The sequence below is a fragment of the Dromaius novaehollandiae genome, chromosome 16 (genome assembly GCF_036370855.1).
Source record: "Dromaius novaehollandiae isolate bDroNov1 chromosome 16, bDroNov1.hap1, whole genome shotgun sequence".
In the NCBI taxonomy this organism is placed as follows: Eukaryota; Metazoa; Chordata; class Aves; order Casuariiformes; family Dromaiidae; genus Dromaius; species Dromaius novaehollandiae.
The window spans coordinates 21,221,330-21,243,129 of NC_088113.1; the positions used below are offsets into that span (position 1 = coordinate 21,221,330).

The 21,800-nt window shown below is 56.1% G+C and overlaps 2 protein-coding genes across 2 annotated transcripts; both read right to left on the bottom strand.

The window, feature by feature from the left end:
• Positions 1–2,213: 2,213 nt before the first annotated feature.
• On the bottom strand, positions 2,214–10,939 carry CDK5RAP1 (CDK5 regulatory subunit associated protein 1). Its single transcript, XM_026107063.2, has 13 exons — positions 10,554–10,939; positions 10,021–10,124; positions 9,520–9,554; positions 8,688–8,788; positions 8,288–8,498; positions 7,329–7,449; positions 6,811–7,041; positions 6,482–6,579; positions 6,313–6,368; positions 6,072–6,202; positions 4,913–5,062; positions 4,051–4,191; positions 2,214–3,903 (listed from the first exon to the last, which is right to left on the bottom strand). Exons 1-13 carry the CDS (start codon positions 10,798–10,800, stop codon positions 3,829–3,831), a joined length of 1,701 nt encoding a protein of 566 aa, XP_025962848.2. The 5' UTR covers positions 10,801–10,939; the 3' UTR covers positions 2,214–3,828.
• Positions 10,940–11,626: 687 nt separating this feature from the next.
• Positions 11,627–20,913, bottom strand: LOC112987296 (bactericidal permeability-increasing protein). Its single transcript, XM_026107104.2, has 15 exons — positions 20,366–20,913; positions 19,547–19,661; positions 18,910–19,038; positions 18,513–18,668; positions 17,949–18,012; positions 15,717–15,780; positions 15,130–15,221; positions 14,790–14,966; positions 14,494–14,553; positions 14,141–14,308; positions 13,660–13,727; positions 13,401–13,443; positions 12,813–12,876; positions 12,284–12,360; positions 11,627–11,763 (listed from the first exon to the last, which is right to left on the bottom strand). The coding sequence occupies exons 1-15, from the start codon at positions 20,478–20,480 to the stop codon at positions 11,716–11,718; spliced, it is 1,440 nt and encodes a 479-aa protein (XP_025962889.2). The 5' UTR covers positions 20,481–20,913; the 3' UTR covers positions 11,627–11,715.
• Between the last annotated feature and the right edge of the window lie 887 nt (positions 20,914–21,800).

Genomic DNA, 21,800 nt, shown 5'->3' on the forward strand with positions numbered 1-21,800 from the left:
CCCGAGGCAGGACCGTTGTCGTTCAGCCGTTCACTGTCACAGCAGCCAGCGTATCCGCGCAGCCCTACGAGGGCACGGAGGACAGCAGGGACCTTCTGCTCTCAGCAGCACTAAATTCAAATTACCACTACCGACTGGTGATGCTGGACCGAGTCAGAGCCATAATCACAGACGGAGTCCACAGACTCGGGTGCTTTATCAGCAGGGATGGAGAAATGGGCGGACTGCAGCGGGTTCACACGCTGTGCCGCGGCCAGGCCTCCTGTGCGAAGCACCGCGGCCATCAGCAAAGTCCTAAGGGCCATTTAGCATCTCGTTTGTGCATCCGACTAAGCTCCCCGGAGGCTCTCACGGGCTGGAAGCAGCCTTCCCTTTTTCTGAGTGGATGGAGTTTAATCTGTTTTTCTGGAGGGTCTGTTTGTTTCCTAATGAACTGTCACCCTTCTCCTACAGATGTCAAGTATATTCTATCGCACTGGCCCCAGATTCCTACCGCGTTGTTCTATTTCTGTACACAGCAAGTGGGGCTCCTGGGCTCATTACTGAAGGCTTTATACGCTGATACCCTGTAGTTTTCATGTACATCCTCTTTTAATTCCCCAGCTATTACCTAAAGAAGCTATATTAGCAAATGACCTGGAAGTAAATCTTTGCTGTGACTTTTTCACATCTTTTCCTAAATGTTTTCTGAATACAGTATTCTGTGGGAATAGTTCAGGGCAGGGATTAAACACTGGTCTCCTTGACTTGGAAAATCCCCTCTGCCCAACAGTGGGAATATAAACTTGGGAACTTGGGAATATAAAGAGCAAGCAAATAGCCCCAAAGCCATGTGAATAAAAAGCTTTACTGCAGGACATTTTTGTTTTGCTTTGGTTCCTGAGGCTGGTGGCTTCTGGACTGGTGGTGTTACTGCCAGTGGTTTTCTTCCCCAGAGAGCGTACACAGAGCAGCAGGTTGGGAGCACAGAACGACACTGGGACTATGTGGTAGAGAGGGGGCCGAGTTGTGGGTCTGACTTGAGGAAGACCCCTGAGTTACCCCTAAAACAAAATACTGCCATCAGCCAACGGGTGGTATTCTGCTTGTGTCCAGAAGCAACCGGAGCCTGACAGGGGGGCCAACTGCAGCTCCTTTCCAAAAGGACAACGCTAGGATCCAGCTTCCAAATGATACCCTGGAATAATCAGTCTCACACAGCCGGCTCCTCAGGAACATACCAGAACTTGCTCCTGGAGTTTGGGATACCAGCAGTGAAGACTGAGCCTCATTATGAGATACATCTTCTGAGACTTAGAAATCTGGTTGAAATTAAGGCTTTTAAATGCTACCTCCTGGATAAAAAAAGTCCTAACAGGCCTCTTTGCTGATAATGAATCAATATCAAGTGATATTATTACCAAGTCTGGGTAACAATTCCTGTATTTGTGTTTCTTTACAGGACCCAACAAGAGATGCAGTAGATGGTTACACTAACCAACAGTGTGGTCTGGACCCGCAGTTGTCTTACAGCAGTAATCCTGGCAAAACAAACCTTTCTCTCAATGAGGTACCGAAATATAAAAACACTTCAGCTTCTGCTAGTAGAAAGGTATAAATCATTGAGGGGGACAGAGACTCCCTTGGAATTCAGGACTCTCATGCCTGCTGAAGGTGGGAAAGAAAATGTACAAGAATGAGCATCGGACTGGTTGGAGGTTTCACAGCAGCTGCAGTCAAGGAGCAAACCTTGTGACGGGCAATGCAGAAACTGCATCACACCTCTAGCCCCTGGGAAAAACCGTTCCTGCTTTCAGGCAGTGCCAAATGACTAACTCAGCCTCCAAGGTCATCCTAATGGATGCTTTGCTGCCTTAAAACCTCAGCCTCAGGTTCCCGAGGCCTATAAAAGCTAAGGAGGCAAGGCAAATGGTGAGTACTACAGCTCCTGGGGGAGTCTGTGCAGTAAGCATTATCACCTTCTCATGAAAATGTAAAACCTAGCTCTCCTCCTCATTAGTCTCTTGTTCTTAAAATAATGATTGTAAAACGACCACAGCTGGCCTCAAAGCTGAAAGGAGTGGGGAGGGTGCGCTGCTGTCAGATTTTCTCACTTGGAAATGGGTGTTCATGGAGAAAAGGTCAAAATGAACAGTGAAAGGAGGGTATCAGCCCTTCTCAGGGGGTGTTGGCCATGGTTTTAACATGCACAGGAAAAACGAGTTGAGAGATGCTGCAGGGTAGCTAACCCAGTTATTTTTATTAGCAAGCACACGTTGGCTTTGGTACCTGTCACTTTTGAGTGATGATGCTTACATCCTGCTTCTTCCCTTGGTATTTCAAACCAAACAGGCCCTCTCATTTCCTTAAAATCCTCTTGTCAAAGGCTTACACTCACGGGATAGCAGGGACCTATGAACCGATTTGTGAATTTGGGCCTGGGACACTATCCTCTCTGGAGGCAGGATGGCTGAATAGAACTGTATGTCTTAACACTTCAAAACCCACACTGATGAGCGCTGACTGTGCAGTTAGAAGATTCACTTCTCAGAATAGAATTAGCTTTGGGATAATCAGCAAAATGTGTTTGTTTCTTAAGCTAAGGTCTAATGAATACTCAGTAAACCATGCTGTTTTCAAAGAGATACAATTGTATCTTAGATCCAGTGGAGGAGGAGAAAAGACTTTCTAGCAAAACCCTTTCATGTTAATTTAAAAATCCTGCAAATTCATGTCAGAACTACTTTTTGAAGATTTGATCAGTTTCTTCAATACTTCTCACTGGATAGAGCCTTTTGCAATCTTTTAATAACAAGATTATCTATATTAAAAGGCATGATTCTGTTTCACATCTCGCAAGAGAGTTTAGCAGCAAGTGCAAGTTATAGCTATTGTTTGAATTTAGTAGACAAGGCTGACTATGACAATATGTCCAGGGTTAACTGAGTTCTGATAAAAACCAGGCAATTGTAAGAAGAACTTCCAGGAGTTACTGGCCATTTAAACTGGTACCAACCATTTCTCCCCTCCAGTGAAGCAAAGGGAAGGACATACCACAGAAAAGCAACACAAAACTCCTAGAGTTTGCACCTAAAGTTTTGACAGGCTAGAGAGGTAACCCTCAGCTGCCCAGTCAATACAGTATGCATTCCCTTAGGCCTAGAGACAAGGAAATTCCCTCTAGCCTAGATCCAAATATCCCCAGTGCAAGGGACGTATTCCCTCAGTCCTCCAATATAACATATTAAGCATCACTTGTGCGTGTTAAACACCACTTTATATTCCACAGTTCTGTGCTACATTCCATCAAACAAGCAGGATGCACGTTCTCCCTTATCCTTTCCAAGCATTTGTAAATGGAGAAGTTATTAATATTTGAAAGAAATCATCAAAATCTTCTCCTGTTCTTTGAGTTTGTCCTTTTGTGCTGTCCCTCTCCAGCAGTATTTGGAGTTGTATTTTCTAGGTGCTGCAGGTTTTTGCAGCTCCAAAATTCAGCTGAGTTAGTAGGAATGACCTGCTCTGCAGACATCAGTTTCTCAGGCTGGGATGAAATAGAGGACATGATCGAAGACAGAGATGGACCTGCAGCACTGCAAGGGGCGGGAGGGGGGTTCAAACAGAGAGCCAGTGAAAATACAAGATCACGTAGTAGCTGGGTTTGGCAAGTCCATGCATGGCTTCTATCCCTTTTGCCTACAAACTTGCACGGATCTACGGGGGAAGGTTGTTGCCAAAAGGGAGAAGAAAATCCCTGTTTTTGCCCCCACCTCCACCTGACCAAACTTCCTTGTTTCTTCCTGGGGAAATTTGCTGCTTTTGCCTGTTGTCAGCAGGGATACATCAACATCAAGCTGCAGAGAGGGAGAGGGTAGTACGGCAAAGCAGAACTCCCTTCAAGGTCTGAGAGCTGGCAGAGGTTACCTGAAAGAAACAGCACAACAGTCCTTAGGAACAAAGAAGCTTAGGAAGATCCATTTTAATTTTAGGCTCTCCTGGCAGCAGCTGCTCTAGAGAACAGCACTGTGCAGGAAAAACAGCCCAAGAAAACCAGCGCTCCAGGCAGGTCACCTTCACCAACACGTAGTCCCCTGGCTGGGCCCTGACCAGAGCTTTGCAGTCTGCAGCATCCTCTATTTCGGCATCAGGAAAGATCACCTTGATGTTGCCATCGTTCCTCCCACACAGCTCCGAGGCAGAGCGCTTGCTGGGCTGGAAGGAGGACAGGGAACATTACCTGAGTGGCAATAACTCTGATTCACTGCTGGGCTTTATCGCAGCAGGAATTAATTGAGCACTATTGGCAGTATTAAAAACCACTTTCCACACTGTTAAGCATGCTGTGTAACAAAGTCCTATGGCCAGAGCTGCTGTGTTGAGAACCACATGCCAAAGCCAGTACTTGAAAACCTGCACTGATTCAGTGCTCGACTGGAGACAGGTCTCTAACCTACCCCGTTTCCAGGACTGCCAGTCTTCCAGGACTTCCCCCGACTTCCAGGACTGCCAGTCCTTCAGACAGGAGCCTCATCTTCACACGTGCATAAAGGACCCAATATGCTGTCTGTGCCATGCCAGCAAGCCATAATTAATCATTTTAGTCTCATCTATTTATCTCTTTACACCCTGTGCTGCACAGATTTCCAAGTCTGGTGAGTTCCCAGATGGCTGTCTTTAAATTTGGACCAAGGTTTTTAGAAGCAAGGTGGCTAAAGCCCTGAACCAAAGAGACCATGCATTTACTAGGCAGCATCTTGTGCTCAGCTCAGCACTCTGGAAAATCAGCCTGCCTGCTTAAGTGCGTAGACCTGGTCTTGGAGTCCCAGGAGTACGTGGGAAGGGTGAGATAGAAGGGATATTGCTGTATATAGACTAAGAGCCCCTTGACCAGCAAGAGAGGAGGAGGACAAGTCTAGGTTCCAGGCACACTCACCCCCTCCACCAGCACCAGCTGAGAGTGGCCCACCATGGCTCTGTTGGCCTTTGCAGCCTCCTCTCTAAAGACAGTAATGAGCTCCTCCAACCGCCTCCGTTTTACATCTGCAGGCACATCGTCTTGCAGCCGGTGATAGGCCCGGGTTTTCTGCAAACAGACAAAATAAGTGTGGCCCTTCAAGAATTAGACAACCTGAGATCAGAACCTGGTCTTATCCCAGCCAGCTGGGCTGCACTTCAGGCAAGCAACAGCTTTTCATGGGTCACATGCTATATTTGCAACCTCAGGGAACATCTTTAGCTACTGTATGTGCTGCTCTGGCAGGATCCCAAGCACCAGCAACATCCTTGATTTCCTCACATTCCTTCTGTACCATCTTTTTGGTGGAAGGTTTGTGGTAGGGCACAGAGTATTCGGGGCTGCGTGGAGCAAAGGTTCTGTGGCTCCTGTGAGATACGTGTCTGTTGCCTGGCTGTCCACAAAGACAGGCAATGGATGCTATTACTTGTAGTCCTATGTTCTGAGAGCTGATCCATACTCCTTTGTTTTCTCATGCTTCCCAAACTCCTGCCCTCTTTCCCCACCAGCCTCTTAGGCCTTGGAGAGCATCTTAATGGAGACTTGTCAAGCATCACCTCTTTTGCTGGCTATACCTTCTGAAAACTCACCAGTTCTCTCCAGCCCTGACTGACAGAAAGTCTCTGCAACTGGACTCAAGCCCAGCTACATCAGCACAATTTCTCACCGCTAAAGACAAATGTACCTGCAGTCAGGTCTCTGCAGACATGGCTGCTTCACTGCAGTCACTCTGGAGTGTCTGCAGAACCGGGTAACCCAATCAGTAATCAACTTTGTTGCTCACCCAGGGTAGCTGGAAGCCTTATAGGTATAAAAGTTGCTCTGCAGAGCATGCTGAGAGGCAGTAAACCCTGCAGCTTCACTCCTCTTGCCCAGCATGAGCAACGAACAACCTCACAGACCCTTAAAGTGCTGCATGTAAGCAAAAAGCCCCACCAACATACTGAGTCTCTAGGTATTATTTTCAAAGACATTGTGAGAAACAACACTCAGGAGCTAGGGACAAAACAGAAAATGAAAATGTAGGTGAGATGACCATACAGAGAAGAGAGCCTTCTCCACCAGATACCTCACTCACCTGTCTCATGCTGTAAGCAAACAGGAAGCCTACATTGTAGCGGACTTCCCGTAGCAAGGACACAGTCTGCTGATGATCTTCTTCTGTCTCCCCACAGAACCCAGCAATAAAATCGCTGCTCAAGCTCACTCCTGTCACAGACACACAGCTTTACACTTCACTCGAGAAGAACACTTCACTCAAGAACAGACAGTAAGAAATAGTCATGCTGAGGTCAGATCAAGCCAAAGGGAGCCCATACCCGGAATGGAGTCACGCACGTGGTGTACCAGCTCTAAATACGCTTCTCTCGTGTATCTGCAACGAACAACACATGGATTTGCTGGTTAGGAAACTGTGATGTCAGTGAGGAGAAAACAGCACCCTAAATTGAAGGGCAGGGTAAAGGGCTCTCCAAGGCCATCGCTTACCCCCGTCTCATGGCCTCCAGGACTCGTGTGCTTCCACTCTGGGCTGGGAGGTGAAGCTGTTTGCAGATGTTGTGTCGCTCCTGGATAAGCTGGAGGACCTGTGAACGGCGTTCAGAAGACACTCTCGTATATGGCCCAACCCTGCCAGAATGCCAAAGGGAAGAATCTTCCCCAAGTGAAAGCCAGAAAACTGCAAACCTGTCAGCTTCAGCACACATCCCCCCACTCCCAGGACGGCTGTTCCCTTCGGGAAGGAGGCACAACCCACATCTAACAGCTCACAGCTACCTGCCTGCAAACAGAGGTCCAGGTGTTTATTTTACACTTGCCTCATCAGGAAAATCCTTGGGGTGTGGAGAGGTAAAACGGATCCTCATTTCTGGGTCAATTCTGGAGACCTGGTCCAGGAGATGTGCAAAGCGCAAGCCTCCTGGTTTAGCTTTGTAAACCGTGCTAAAGCCACGGCTGAGGACTGGGGTAGCAGCCGATTGGAACTGGACCTCAGACATATCTCGAAAGCTGTTGACGTTTTGACCCAAAAGGGTCACTTCTTTCACGCCCTACAAAGATAAACAGAAGCGAAAAAAATATGACTTGGTCAGGAAGGCTAAAGCTGCAGAAGCAGCTATGGTTTCACTCTTACTTCAAGGATGAGTCTCCAAGGGGAGTCCTCCCTTCCCTGTCTGTCTCAAAGCATTACGAGAGCAATTTAAAAGCAATTGGTGGAACCCTGTGGTAACCTTATCCCCAGAGATAAAGGCTGCATCGTTGGTGAAAGGTGCCACTGAGAAGAACACTTCCACTGAGAACCACAGCGTGGGATAGCTGGAATGAGGCTCTGCCTAACCTGATCCGAGAGCATCTTCACTTCCTGCAGGATAGAGGCAACGGGCCGGCTCCTTTCACGGCCACGGGTGAAGGGCACGATGCAATAGCTGCACATGTTGTCACAGCCCCGCATGATGGATCTGCAGGGCGGTAAAATACAGGTCAGTACTATGACCACCCCAGAAGAACCACCCACGTTGCATCCTGCCCCGCTTTGACCTGGCCCAGCACTTCTGCCTTCCGCCAGCCCAACCAACACTTGGTCTGCAGTGCACATGGCTCCAGCTCTGAACCCAGTTTTGCGGCTTTCCCTTGCACATTGTTCCAATCACAGCTGACTACTGCTTGCCCTAGCTAACACCTCCTAATATCCTCTGCATATTTTCACTCAAGGAACTTACAAAGCAGCTAACGAGACATAGACTTGTGTTGCAGTCTGGCAGTAAAGAAAGATCCTTCTGCATCACACAGGGTGGTAACTGTCCCTCTGTACCCTATGGCCAGATTGAACAGAGTCTGATTTCATGTTTCGGAATCTTATCAAAACTGTAAAAATTAAATGGAAGAAAAATCAACAGAAATGACAACACATGGAGGATTAGAAAAAATTAAACAGGAAAATGTAGGCCAGGACATAGCATAAGGCAGGGATGAGAGTGGCACAGATTGTCAAAAGGCACGAATGTCGCTGGGACAGAAATCGCTTGGTGCAGCATCAGGCTTAGACAATCAACATTCTCAAAGGAGACTAAGAGAAGCCGACAGCCAGCCAGAGCACAGGTCAGTCTCTCCAGGGCTCAGGCAGAGAGCAAAAAAGCAGCAAATGGTTTGGTAGACTGCTGTCTCTGGGCTGCCAGGACTGAGAGCAACCAGGCATTATATCTCCTGGGTAGCCACTGTCTCTGACGTGTCTGTTCTGCACAACAGTATTTCCAAACTAGAACCACAGAAACACACAGAGGAAAATAAGGTACTTACACAAACGCTGTTGTGCCACCTGCACTAGTCTGGACAGGCAAAATATCTGCATAAGTCTCCTCTAGCGACAGCAGGACGTTAGCAGCTTGCTGGCCAGATTCAGCCACTGCCAGCAGCCTGGGAAGGTCACGATATGCATCAGGGCCTGCCACAATATCCACCAGCTTCTCCCTGTGCAGAATCTTCTCCTTAAGCCTCTCAGCCATGCATCCTGCCGCCAAAGGAGAATGGTCTCTGTGAGGAAGTGCCCATCCTCAGTGACACCTCTGCACCCCCTCGCTAGCTGCTTTCACCCTGCAGAAAAGGCTTGATGCCACCAAAACGGGAGAGGAAACGCAGCGTGTGATGGGATGAGTCACAAGGGTGTATGTTCCCCACTGCTGCACGTCCTGCCAGGTACCTAGAATCCCGATGTGGAGAGGTAAGCGAGCCTGGAGCCGCCTGGCTTTCAGAGCCTTGAGGTGCTGCAAGCGATTCCAGATAGCCTGTTCTGCTTTCTCCCTGGGAAGCCAGAAGAACAGCAGTTACTTTGACTGGCTGCACTTTAATGCTCCTCCAACCTGAAGGCACAAAGGCTTTGTGAGAAGAATTAACTAAACACAGGTAACCATTCATCTGATTGATTTGATTGCACGTGGAAGTGCTGTTTGTGGTCTGCACATTGTGTCTTGACTCTGTCTTATCTATTACCATTTTACTTGCTTGGGAACATCTACACTGTGGAAATGACTCAGGGACTAAGCTCTTGCAGAGAAAGCCTAACCTAGCCAGCAAGTATGAGCTACCTCACAAGTGACAATGAGCATTTTGCACTGCATTCTGAAAAAAACCATGCAAAGTTCCCTATATATTTATAAATATAGTTTCCAAATTTCCCAGAAACATATTTCACAAATTTTTGTAGTATAGACCCTGTACTGCAATGACGGTCACTTCAAGAGAACACAGAAGACAAAAAATATCAAACAAGCACAAATCTGTGCCGGTCTCTAACTGCTCATGACATATACACAGAGTATACATTACCAAAGAGCTTTTTCTCACTATATGGAATACTAATTCACAGCACAGCAAACGCTGTATGCAGTAACATCAGCTAGCTCTACCCTAAACTAAATGGTAGTTTCACATCTGCAGTCTCTTTTCTTATAGAACATATCTACTGCCTTGGTTTTCAAATGGAAATGCCTTAAAAACTGTTCAAAAAACAGCCGTGACAAAAAGTTTCTTACCTCACTGAACAGGTGACAAGGAGAATCACATCTGCCTAGATTGAGGATGACAAAAACAGAAGGAGAATTTGTAAAAGCCAACAAGAAGTACTAATCCCTTGCACAAGGCACACGAGGAGGCAGACTATCAAACCCACTTAACTCAGTGAATAAGATCTGCCCAAACACACAGTGGGGTTCAACAAAGTAGCAAGAAAACGCAACAGCAGACCAGCAAAGTCTTCCACCAAATGGTGGAAGTAAACTCAGATAAAGATGAGTCAGGAGCATACTGCTGTGTCCAATCCCCTTTCCAACAGAGACAAAACCCAGCAGTGTAACGGAAATAAAAACCCAACAGCTTTATATCATGCTTGTCAAGTAGTTTCATTTACTCCACAAACTTAGACTGCAGAAATCGCTCAAGATAAAATCTGCCTCTCCACTCTCCCCGGGGGATGGACTCACAGACATGGCACTGGTGCGAAGCACCGCAGAGGGCCTGTGTTACAGGTGCCTCACCTCGTCGAGTGCCCTTGTCCTCGCGTAGCCGCTCTTCTGCAGGATGGCCCAAGCAATCTCCGTGTCGTTGACGTTCATTTGGCAGCCGTAGGTCTCCAGGTACACTGCAGTAAAGACAGAGCTGGGTGTGATGCACAAGTCTCTCTTGACTATCTCACATGCAAGTTGTTCCCACGAGCTTTTCCATGCAAGAAGAGCTCTCGGTCTCATCATCGGCGAGATCCCAGGCAAGCAGCATATAAGCTACTTCTGCTTCCAGCTCACGCAGAAAGGGCAAGCCACAAATAAAGGCCCTGCCAGTGGCACGGGGAAACCTGAGCGCCTCCGAGGGCGTCACTCCGCGCCTGCCAGAGAGGCAGAAGCCGCATTACTACCGAGCTATAGCTGCTGGTGCAGCGGAAGCCGCCTTCCCCTGGGCCTGGCAGCGGGAAGGCCTGTTCGGCCCGGCGCAGGCTGGCGCCCGGCCATGGCGGCCGCAGCAGCACGAGGAGGGGCACGAGGAGCACTGCCCACCCCAAGCCCCCAGCACGGACCTTTCCTGGGCGCGGGGGCAGGGCCGGCCGCCACGCACTGCCCCGGCTCCGGCTCCGGCTCGTGCGCCCCAGGCGGCGGCGCGGCCGCCCCGAGGAAGTGCCGCAGGTCTGGCCCCACCGCCAGCGCGGCCCTGCGGCCCTGCTCGCCCGCTCCGCTGCGGGCCCCGCGGGCGGCGGCGGGGCGGGGGGCCGCGGCGGCGCGGAGGAAGGGCCCCGCCGACCCCAGCGCGCGCCGCCAGGGCTGCATGGCCGCGGCCGCCGGGCCGAGCGGGCTCCGCCACCGCGGCTCCCAGGCCACGCTAGGCCCAAGGGCAAGGCCGCGTTGCCATGGCGACAGCCCCGGCCGGGGAGGGGGGGCGGATACGCGGCCGGACCCGCCGGCCCCCCGCAGCCAATCGCGTGGGGCCGCCGCGCGCGGGACAAGCGGTTCCCCCCCGCCCGCCGCCCCCGCGCTGCCGTTCCGCGGCGCTGCCGTTCCGCGGCCCGCCCCTCCCCCGGAACGGAGTAAATCAGCCGCTCATTTTCCCAGCACTCCTCTCCCTCCATGAAAAGCGTTTTAAGGAGATTTCGTAACACTGCTGCTGGCTAATGCTTGTAATTTCACCATGCAATTTTTAGCAGAAAACAACACAGCCTTCACCGAGGGCACTGGTAAATTCGCTGGAGCACACAAGGGCCCTGTGAACATAAAATACGCTTGAAAATAACAACAGTAGCCATGTTCCTGTGCAGCTGCTTGCTTTATTTGAGTGCACTGAGCATTGAGTGGCACGTGGCCGCCTGCACGGCCTCCTGGGGCTGGGCTGCGGCGGGAGCAGGGGCTGCGGCACCGCAGGGGTAATGGTTGGTGTCATTAACGCCCTGTGATCCTGAGGAATGACGGAGAAGATGGCCCGCCCCAGCAGAGCCTCCTGCTTCCCCCACCATGGCGGCATTCCCCATGTTTCTGAACCCCAGGACGTGCTGCTCCAGGGCCGGTCCGACGAGCAAGGCGCCAGCAGAGCTGCGTTGTCCACACGTGGCGAGGGAGGGGAGGGAGAGGCCGGAGCTGGGCCTGGGCCCATGGCGGCAGCGGGAGGCAGAGGCGAGGTGGGGACAGGCCGGCCCCGTGGACAAAAGGGCAGCGCTGGCTGTGGCACCTGAGCTGCCCGTCGCCTCGCCTTCATTCTCTGGGCTCGTAATGGACGTCTGCTCCGAGCAGGAGGAAGTTCTGGGAGAGGGAGAGAGGGCGGCAGTGGGGCTGGCGCGGCCCAGCGCCCAGGAGTTGGGCTGCTCCTGGGACACGCGCTAACAGGTTTCTGCAGCCCCTTCTGGCTAATTTTAGCTCTGAAGACATTTCACAGCCACAGCCAGCAATAAATACTCAGTGTCTGGTTGCAGCCGCTCCTGCGGGCGCTCCCCACGGCCTCCCGAAACACCGGCTTCCTCCCACCCCCCGGGCTGCTGCATCCCTGGGTTTCCGCACATGCGGCCCCAGCCCCACCACGTGCAGACATGTCCTGGCAGTGCACGGTCGGGGGGGTAACACCACTATAAACCTCTTTTTGCTATAAAAAGCACCATTGGAAACTCAGGCCCTGAGTTCAAAAGCTGCAGGAGGGCACAGCGCGCTGCTGGGACACAGTGTGGAGCAGCCACAGCCCCGGCGAGGGGACGCTGGTGGCATTTCCCCCCGGCCTCCCGCTGCCGCCCCGGCCCCCGTGCAGGGCTGTGGCCGGGCGCTGGCTCACCTGGTGCGACTGCATGACGATGTCGGAGAGCTGTATCCTGTCCGGCAGCGGGAGGGGGAAGCCCTGGCCGAATCGTGCTGGAACGAGACGATACACAGGGCCGTTTGGGGACGGGAAGGGGCACATGGGGCTGTGCAAAGCAGCAGCCACCTCCTGCCACCCCAACCCTTCATCCTCCCTGCCGCATCCCAGGGCTGCGGAGGACCCCCCCGCCCCCAGGGCTCTCCTGGGGCCCCCCCTGCACCCAGAGGGCCCTGGAAAGCATTCGGATGCACCTCATGCTTGTTGTTTCCCTCCTGTTCCCTTCTGGATGCATGTCACCGTGCAGAGGGAGGCTCCGGCACAGCGCTGCCCACATCCGCCACCCCAAACACCCCTGCGCTCGCACCACCATCCCCGCCCCTCGCTGCAGGTTTTACCTGCAGGTCAGGCCTGGCCACATGGGTTTAATTAGTGAGCTGGGCCTGCTGCAATAGAGCAACATGGTCTGTGCTCATCCAGCACCTCCGTTCCCCCAGCAGGTCCTTACCATTAAGACGTGGCAGCAGGATGCTGGAAGTAAATATGTTCATTATTGACTGCAGCATTCGCACCTGGGACACAGAGAGAGGGGAAGGAAAGAGCTTTAGCCTGCGGAGGGCAGGTGACCGTGCACTGGCAGATAGATAGGAGAAGAAAAGGAGACCGGGAACAGGGAATGAGCGTATGCTTCGCTAGAGACCAGCCGCTCGTTGGGGCTGTGCTGGTGGCGGAGCAGCATGGAGGAGAGGGAGGCATCCCGCAGCAGGAGGTGGCTGCACAGTCAGCACATCCCGGTCCCGTGGCGAGGGAAAGCTGGGACAGAGCTGTGGAGCTGCAGCTCATGAACCGCCCGGACCAGAGGGGATGGAGCCACCAAGACCCCGGGAAGGGGCAGAGCATCGCGGGCAGCAGGCAGGCAGGCTGCAGGCAGACACGCGCTGGTGCAAGCCCAGCCCGGCAGCATGGCCCCGGGGCTCAGGGCACCGTCTCTGCACCTCTCGCCCGCGCTGGCCAACACCAACCAGCTGCAGGGAAGCAGCTTGCAGCCTCCCAGGAGCGCATCACCCAGGCACGAGCTCTTTGGAGGGCAGCTCACCTGGAAAGGGCCGACGTCCGAATGCTTCAGAGCCAGCCTCAGCCTGCAGAGATACGGGAGAGCACGCTGAGGCCTTCCCCGGGCAGGCATTCCCGCACAGCCGCCGGCACTGCCTGTGCTGCTCCCGCTCCCCGCGGACCCCGCTGCCAGGGTCTCCCCATCCCACTCCATCCCGGAGCCGAGCCGCTGCACCCAGGCCGGGCACCCCGGCGGCTTCGCCAGAGGCGCGGGGCGAGCCCTGCCCCGCTCTCCCCCTCACCTGCCAACCGTCACGTTCCCGACGATGCGGCTGGACTTCACGTCGATGCTGGCGGAGACGTTGGCTGTCTGGGGAGAGAGCGCAGAGCTCCAGCGGCTCCCCCGAACCCTCCCGGCCCGGCAGGAGCCCTGGGGGACAGCTCAGACCACGGAAACACGACGAGGCTGCCGCTCGTCCACGAGCACATTCGCACCCAGCGTCACAACCTCAATTTGTGAGCCCAGGTATTTTTCTTTTGGGGACGCACCTGCTGCACCAAGAAAAGCAGCAGAAGGGGCTGGTTTTGGAAGGAATCACCACCTCTCCTAGCAGAGGTGGTATGGGATTGCCAAACACCACCGAAGGATGGTTCCTAGCTCAGACGTTCCCAGCTTTGCCCCGCGAGACACAGCGGACAGCTCACGAGGGCCCAGGGCTGCGGCTGCACGAGCTGCTCCCCGCCGGGGCAGTGGGCAGCATGGCAAGCCGTGCCCCGACTCACCAAGTTGAGGAGGAAGAGAGGAGCCAGGCTGGAGCTGGGAAGGATGGCGTAAGCTTGGATATCCACAACCGGACGGAGCGAGAGACCCTCGGGGCCGATGCTCAGGGAGGGGGCAGCGGGCGTGGACAGCCTGAGCTTCATCAGCATGTCGGGGTACAGCTTCTCCAGCTGGAAAGGAGCAGAGGGGGCAGTCGGAAGAGCGGCACGTTCACGGGAGCACGCCGTGGCGGTCCAGGAGCCAGACCCGCCGCGGGCCCAACAGCCAGCCGCGGCCGCGCTGCTTCCCGTGCCGGCAGCACGCGGGGTGATGCTCCCAGATGCACCATCCTGCCGGCTCCCGCCACGCTGCTCACCTGGGGGACGAAGGCCGAGAAGGTGGAGGTGTTCAGGTGGAAGTCGAGGCCCTTCGGGATCTGCAGGAGGGAGGAGGTCACCGCTGGAGGCGGCTCGGCGAGGCCGCGCGGATGAGATCAGCCCTTCCGCCTCACCGATGCGCCTTCCAGCCCCAATCCCCGCCGGCGCCCCGCGCTCGGCCTCGGCAGCACGGCAGAGATGCCCGTGGGCAACCGAGGCGCAGGGGAAACCCGCAGCGGGTTGCACCCGCTCCCCCCAGGCATGGGGCCGGCCCCCAGCCACGTCCGCCCCTCACCATGGAGTCGGTGAGCTCGAAGACCAGGGCCCCCGCGGCGTGGTAGACCAGGCCGGCCGTGTTGAAGAAGTAGCTGGAGACCCCCAAGTAAACCATGCGGGCATGGTCCGGCGGGAAGGCGAGCGGCGGCGGAGGGAAGGGCACGGCAGCACGGTGGGCCAGGGAGAAGAACTCGCCCTGGAGAGGGAGGGAGGGAGGGAAGGGTGATGCCCACCACGCTCTGCCCACCAGCATCACCCGCTCACCGGGGCTGGGGAACAGCGTTCGCTGCAGGCAACCGAACCCCGTCTCCCACCGCCTCCCGCAACAGCCAAACCGAGCTTTCCCGGCAGCCTCTCACCTTCAGGTCCGCATCCAGGGAGTGGGCAGTGGCAGCCGGGGGTGCCACCAAGGAGTAGTCGATCCCGGCCACCGCATCTATCTTGGCTGTGACTGTAAAGCACGGGGCAGAGCCATGAGCGAGGCTGAGGAGGAGGAGGGGAAAGCCGGGGGAGACTGCCTCCCCCCAGGCAGTGCCGGCACCCGGGCTTTCCAGTGCAGCCGCACGGTACCAGCTCCACGTGCGTTTTCTCTGAGTCTCTTTAGAGGTGAAGTTTAGGAGCACAAACACCCCACACGTTTCCTTCTCCACTCTGCTTCTCAGCGCTGCAGAAGCTCCTGGACCCGAGGAGCAGCCTGGGCCCCCTCGCTAAGGGCCAGCCCCAGAGCACGGCCCTGGCTGCGTGGAGGTGACAGGTCTCTGTGCCACCCGTGCCTGGGGACAGCGGGGTGCACGGTGACAAACCTCTGCTGATAGTGTTCAGTGGCTTTCATCACGGATGGGGAAATAAAGGGAGTGGGGAGGGGGCAGAGGGTCACTGTCCTTGTGGCCAGGTAAACGCGAGGACGAGCTACCCAGAAAACCCCGGGGCCGTCCCCGTGCGGTACCTGGCAAGGTCTGGAGGTAAGGCTGCAACTCGCTGCGGACAGAGCTGACGACGTTTTCACAGACCTGGGAGAGAAAGGCAAAGTTTAGCACCTGCAGCTCTGTCTGGGGTGACTGAGTCACATCCTGAGGGTAAAAGCCTCAGACACTGTCTCTGCATTGCTGCCTAGTGCTGTTTTGTTCTTTGCAAAAGCCTGCTTAAACAGAAGAGCACACAGTGGCCTGTGTGTCTATGCATCAGACAGCAAATGAATTAAGTGTCCAATAGATGCACGGTTTATACCTGCAGACATCTGCTCCTGCCAAGCTCCCCATGCACAGTTTAGCTGCATCAAGGCCCTTCGAAGGGATCTCACTTGGGCCCTTAAGATTTTCCCTGCAGTCTCTGCTGGAACGAATTGTGCCGAGCAGCCAACAGTTTAGCTTAAGCAGAGCGATGGAAAGAGTTAATCCATCCCTGCAGGGGCAGGAGGACAAATCACTGCGTGCCAACGTGAGCTCATGCAGCTTGGTGCTGCCAGGACAGGAGAACGTGTCCCTCTGCCGCTGCCGTCCCCATCCGCAGGGAAGCCTCAGCATTACCGGGAGATTTGAGTGCGGGCGAACCACGGCCCAGGAAACCTGCTGCAGGGAACAGTCCTGCAGGCGAATGAGAATCTGCCAAAGGCGCCTTCCAGTCCTGTTCCCATACGGGCACGGGAGCTGCCACGCTGGATCCGACCATCACGTCTGGTCGGGCATTCAGCCCGCAGCAGCCGATAGTGGGATGCAGAGCATCGGAGGAGCAGCAATGATGCTGACAGCAAGGCGGCCAGCTGGCCACGCGGAGCCAGGGAGGAAGAGGAGGCAGAGCCTTGGGCACGTCCTCATCCACAGGGTCACTGCTGCTGGCTGTCCCCCAGCCGGTGTTCATCCAACTGTGCTGGAAATGCCCCCGTCGCCTCCCCGGAGGGACAAACGGCCGAAGTGCCCTGTACTGGAGGCAGCAAGCATCCCGGGCAGCCCCGGTCGGGCAGGGAGGCATTCCTGGCTGCTTGACCACGACGGCACCGTGCCGCGGAGCACGTCGGGCAGCGCTAGCGGCAGGCAGGAGACCTGCCCCCTCTTTTGCGCGGGAGGGCTGCAGCCCCACGCCCGGAGGGCCGGGACACCCACCAGCCCCGGTGCTGCCGTGGCACCGGCACGGGCGGGCTGGAAGGGGAGCAGCAGAAAGCTGTTTACAGCGACCCGGGTCCCTCCTGCCTCCGGTGGCGGACCGGCTTCCCGAGGCTGACGCAGCCGGGGCCAGGAGCTGCCGCGCGGGATGGAGCGGTGCCCAGGCGGCCCAGCCCCCCCTCGCCCATCAGAAGAGGTGCTGGAGAACTTTGCGTTTGGCAAAAGGGCGCTTCGCTGCGCTGCCGAGGCGCGAGGCTGCGAGAGCCTCTCGATTCCTGCAAGCGCCTGCCTCCCAGGAAGGAACCTAGCAGAAGAGGCCTGCTCTGCTTGGCCCCAGCTTAGCTCCTACTGCCAGCCCATCTGCTGCCACCGCTCCCAGGTGGCCGGTGAAAAGCCACTAGATGGCATCCGAAGTAGCCAAATGCGCCTGGATCGGGACTCGGATCCGCTGCGGAAGTGGGATTTGCCTGTTCTCCGATTGCCTCCTTCCTGAGCAAGGTTCACATCCAGAGAGGTTGTAACTCCTGCCAGTTAGCCTTGTAGTAATTATTGCTAACAGCTTGTTTTCGTGTCTTATTGCAGGTTTCCTGCGTGTCGGCTTTTGTGCAGGGCTGTAGGTACCAGGGTTTCCCTGATGCACCCCATTAAAACAAGACGGCAACTGTCTGAAATCCAGGGACGAGAATTTCTACCCCGTTGCTGCCAGACGCGGGTATGAGCGCAGGCCACTGAAAGGACAGCTCTAATCAGGTTTCCTCTGTTACAATGAGTTTGGCTGAGGCATAGGATCTAATTAACTGACCACATGGAAAGAAAAGTCTTTGTTAATTAGGAACCAATTATATTAGGCATTGGCAAATGTTGCCGGTTTAGAATTCAGCCTGAGCCACGCGATGCCGAGGGGACTGCAGCTCGCAAGCGCTCATTGCTCAGTTTTCACCAAACGGGCAACGCGCCAGCACGCTTTGGCTCTAGCGAAACCCGCGCGTGTGACAGGAGGAGCTCAGACCACATCGGCTACAAGCGAGGACTGGAGATCAGCAGGAAGCCTGGCGCTCAGCCCGCCCTGCCTGCCATACCTTGCTCTCCAAGATGCTCCTGAATCTGGACTCGATAGCGCTGTGGAAGAGGTTGTAGAGCCAGCTGCGGAGAAAAGCACCGAGAGACACAGTCATTCTTTCTCCCGCTCGGGAAATGCTGCAGAAGTGCTTGCCAGGGAAAGAGTGACGCTAGAGATGCGAGACAGCAGAGACTGTTATTCCCATGCCAATGTGGAGCCTAGCATTGCCTTAGGATTTGCAAATGTGAACAGACCTGCTTATGAACAACGTGCATACAAACGTAGTGACTGCCTGAAAACATCTCCCTTAAACGTGCAACCACGGTAGGGCAAATCTGGACCAGATTTAAGTTTTCGGTTGCATCTCTGCATGGAAATTGTATTGCAAGAGTCCAGAGGCACCTGGCTAGTGGTGTGCAAGGGCAGTAGGCCTGGGGGCCAAAGGGGCAACCTGCAAGGGATAGCAGGTGCCGGCATCCTATTCCTTGCACCAGGGCCTGAAAGCCGTGCTATGCTGCCGGTCATTCCCATACCGGCTGGACTAACACGCAGGAATCTAGGCTTTAACAGTGAAGTTACGTACCTAAGCTTGCCTGAAAAACGTATGTGAACACTGGAGATGTGAGTGCTGCAGTAAGAAGCGTCGGCAGTGGGTTTCCCGGAGGCATCGCTGCCCAGCTTCAGATTGATTCTGATAGAGAGATCCTCAACCCTCAGGTCAAACGAGCCGTGGTCCCTACTGCAGGGAGAGCGAGAAAGGGGGCATTTTTCACTGGCGAGTCATGGTGGTTGGACCCCAAACCAGCCAGAGCTTCGAGAGGGATCTAGCTCAGGCTTTCCCTTGTAGAGAGCATCCAGAGAACTCGGAAAAACCAAACTCCAGGAGGAGAAGAAAACAGTCCGGACCCAGAGTGGGAAATGCAGAGTGAGCCACATAAATGCCTGGAAGATGCTCTCAGGGAGAGCCACGGGGCACCTACATGAAATGCACCTTCACCCGCCAGTCCCCGTCCACCTCGGCAAAGGCGTTGGAGATGGAGACCTGCAGGCCCACGTCGGGGAGCGGGGAAATCTGTGAGCTCGGCAAGCGGAAACTGCGAAGGTCCAAGCTAAAAATAAAGAAAGAAATAAGAGGAAAAGCACTTGAAAGGTGGTGCCCCGACCCCTCACAAGCCTTGCTGAGGAGGGAGCCGGGCCCAAGGACCCCCAGGGCCAGGCCCCCCCCGCCCCAGCTCCCTGCAGCACCCCTCGGCTTGGGCTGGGCTTGAAGCGTGCATGAGCTGCTGTTTCGGTGACTGCAGGGACCACGTTTCCGAAGTAGCATCGCTTCACTTGGCCTTTCTGCAGTGCATCGCTGTGCCAAGCTCACTGCTTTGAGCTCAGTTGCGCAAAACCTGCTTGCACCCGAATTGCCGTAACTCTGGTTCCCCTTTCCCTGCACCGGGCAGGGAGGGCCAGGAGCAGGAGTGTCCCAGCCCACTCCGAGGACATGGACCACATCTCTGCGATGTGCTGGGGGAAGGGACCCTGCTCACTGCTGCGGGGGCTCCCCTGCCCCTTCCCAAACCGCCTGCGCCTTGCGGGGTGGGAGGGGAGGGAGCTGCTGGCCGGGCTCACCTGGAGATCTCATAGCGCACTTTTCCCACCTTCCGCACTCGGAAGTCCCCCGAGATGTCCGGCAGCCTCAGCTGGCCGAGCTCCTTCTCCAGGATAGAGACCCCATGCTGACGAGCTGCAAGGGGCACAGGGAAAACATCACCGGCACGTGCTTTCCGGAGGGGCTGGAAGCATGTATTCCCCCGGTGCACAGTGAAGGGGTAAAAGAAACGCCAAGCCCACGACCTGGTGCGTTTCCACCGGGCAGAGTGGCAATCCCAGCGTGGCCAGAGCGAACGCCAGGGCAGAGCCCCGCGAGCAGGCGGGCTGCAGGACACACCGTCCGGGCTCTGCCCGCGGCCAGGCAGCCCGGGAGAGGGGCCTCGGCCCTGGCCCCCACCTCCCTCCGGCACACTGGGGGGTCCCCAGCGCTGCAGCATGGGGAAGCCGGAGGGAGCCCAGGCCCCCGGAGCGGTGCGGCTGGGTGCTGCTTCCCTGCTCCAGCAAGGGAAGGGAGTCACGTCCTGCTCTCCAGCGCAACCGGCAGAGCCGCTGGGGTAAATGAGCTGTTTCTCACGCAGTATATTTCAATCCATAGCTCCGCTCTGCTGGAGCCGAGGCTCTGCCTGCCTCCATAAAAGCGACGCTGGGCCCATCCATCTCACGCCCTGCCTTCCCCACCTCCCCAGCAGCTCATCACCTGGGCACCCCGGTGCTGCCCGCAGATGCACGCGGCAGCAGCGAGAGCCTCTGCCCCGCCAGCCCTGCCCACGCACCCCGCATCGCCCCGGGCCGGGCTCTGCCCACCTTCGAGAGGGGAAAATCAGGGGCCAAACCTACCGTAGTCCAAGCCCGCCTGAGTGATCCTGACCACGAAGCCGGGGTGCACGGCCCCGGCCAGCACCAGGCACGCTGCCAGCGCCGTGCAAGCCAGTGCTGGGCTCCGCGCTCCCATCCTCGCCGCCCCGCTGCCCGCTCGCCCTCCGCCTTTATAGCTCCGCAGAAAGGGGAAGCGAGAGCGAGGGAGGCGTGCGGAGCTGCTGTGCCTGCCCGCGCGGGACGGCCCCGCGTCCCAGCCCCCAGCCGCGCTTCCTGCTCGCCACGGCCCTGCTCCCGCGGCTCGTCCACGCCCGGCGGCACGGCCAGCTCCTCTCCTCGGGGACCGCGAGGGACCAGCGAAAAGCAGGAGGGAACTGCTCGGCGTTCAGCTCTAGGTCAGATGCAAAGTCTTCCCTGGCAGCCGAAGCAGACTCCCGGCAGAGCAGATGTGCTGCTGGCGCCGGGTCGGTTCTGCCGGCCGGGCTCGATGGACTTGCTTTCTTGCTCTGTCCCGGCTGCTTTTCCTGCAGCACAGGCTGCACCGGAGCCGCCTCCGAGCCCTCCCGCCTCGCCGGGCGCTGGCTGCAGCCCTCATCAGCCGGAGGCAGCAGCAGCAGCAGCACAGCCCCAGGCCACAGCGCAGGCTAAAGAAAACAAGTTATGTTTCTTCACCTCCTGAGAGCAAACCCCAGATTGGCCCCACCCTGACTGAGGGCTGGCAAAGAGGCACTCGACCCAGCCCGGGAGACCAAAACAGGGTGTTAGGGAAGAGAGAAAGGAGCATCCTCCTCCCTCCCGGCCCCGAAACAGCCCCGCCGCAGAGCGGCCGTGCACGGGGGAGAGCCCAGGGCCCCAGGTGTGAAAGGTCCGACGAGTCGCAGCGCTCGGGCTTGGGAACAGCGAAAGCGGCGCGTGGGCTGGGTGCAGCCGGGCGGAGGAAAGGGGAAGCACCTCCGCCGCTGCAGAGCACCGTGGTCCCAGGGCGAGCGGGGCAGGCAGGGCGTCTCCGCGCAGAGGCTGCTCTGCGCTTTCCCCAGAGCCCTGCAGAGCCCCGCTGATCCCCAGCCTCAGCAGTCACAGGGGAAGGAAGGAAGAAAGGAGAAACAGTTTAGGTCACTTTCATTTCCCTTTCTGGAAACAGAGCAGGACCAGGCACAGGAAATCCACGGTAGCTGATGCGGGAAAACACCGCCTTTAGACCTGGGAAGCCCTGGTTGCCAGAGGCAACATCCCTGAACTGAGCACTTGTGAAATGGAGCTGTTGCTCAACCGCAGCAGCCTGAAGTGACCATGCAACTGCAGCGACGGTGCAGCCTGGAGAAGAGACGCAGCTCCAGCAGGGCCCGGAGAGACCAGGTGGGCACGGAGGCATCATTGCTGGAGGCATTGGTTGGTGCTGCAAAGACTGGGATTCGCACCTCCAGTTTGTCTCCTTTCCCTGGTTTCGGAAGGAGCG

Bases quoted from the DNA above. Each gene is read 5' to 3' on its own strand.
- CDK5RAP1 (XM_026107063.2), bottom strand. From the start codon at position 10,800: ATGCAGCCCTGGCGGCGCGCGCTGGGGTCGGCGGGGCCCTTCCTCCGC. The intron at 8,789-9,519 runs GTAAGAAACTTT...CTGGCTTCCCAG, and splicing joins CTTGTCACCTGTTCAGTGAG to GGAGAAAGCAGAACAGGCTA. The intron at 4,192-4,912 runs GTGAGTGTGCCT...TCCTCCTTCCAG, and splicing joins AGCTGGTGCTGGTGGAGGGG to CCCAGCAAGCGCTCTGCCTC.
- LOC112987296 (XM_026107104.2), bottom strand. From the start codon at position 20,480: ATGGGAGCGCGGAGCCCAGCACTGGCTTGCACGGCGCTGGCAGCGTGC. The intron at 19,039-19,546 runs GTGAGCCCGGCC...CTTTATTTTTAG, and splicing joins GTGCGCTATGAGATCTCCAG to CTTGGACCTTCGCAGTTTCC. The intron at 13,728-14,140 runs GTGAGTCGGGGC...CTCTCTCCCCAG, and splicing joins CTCTCTTCCTCCTCAACTTG to ACAGCCAACGTCTCCGCCAG.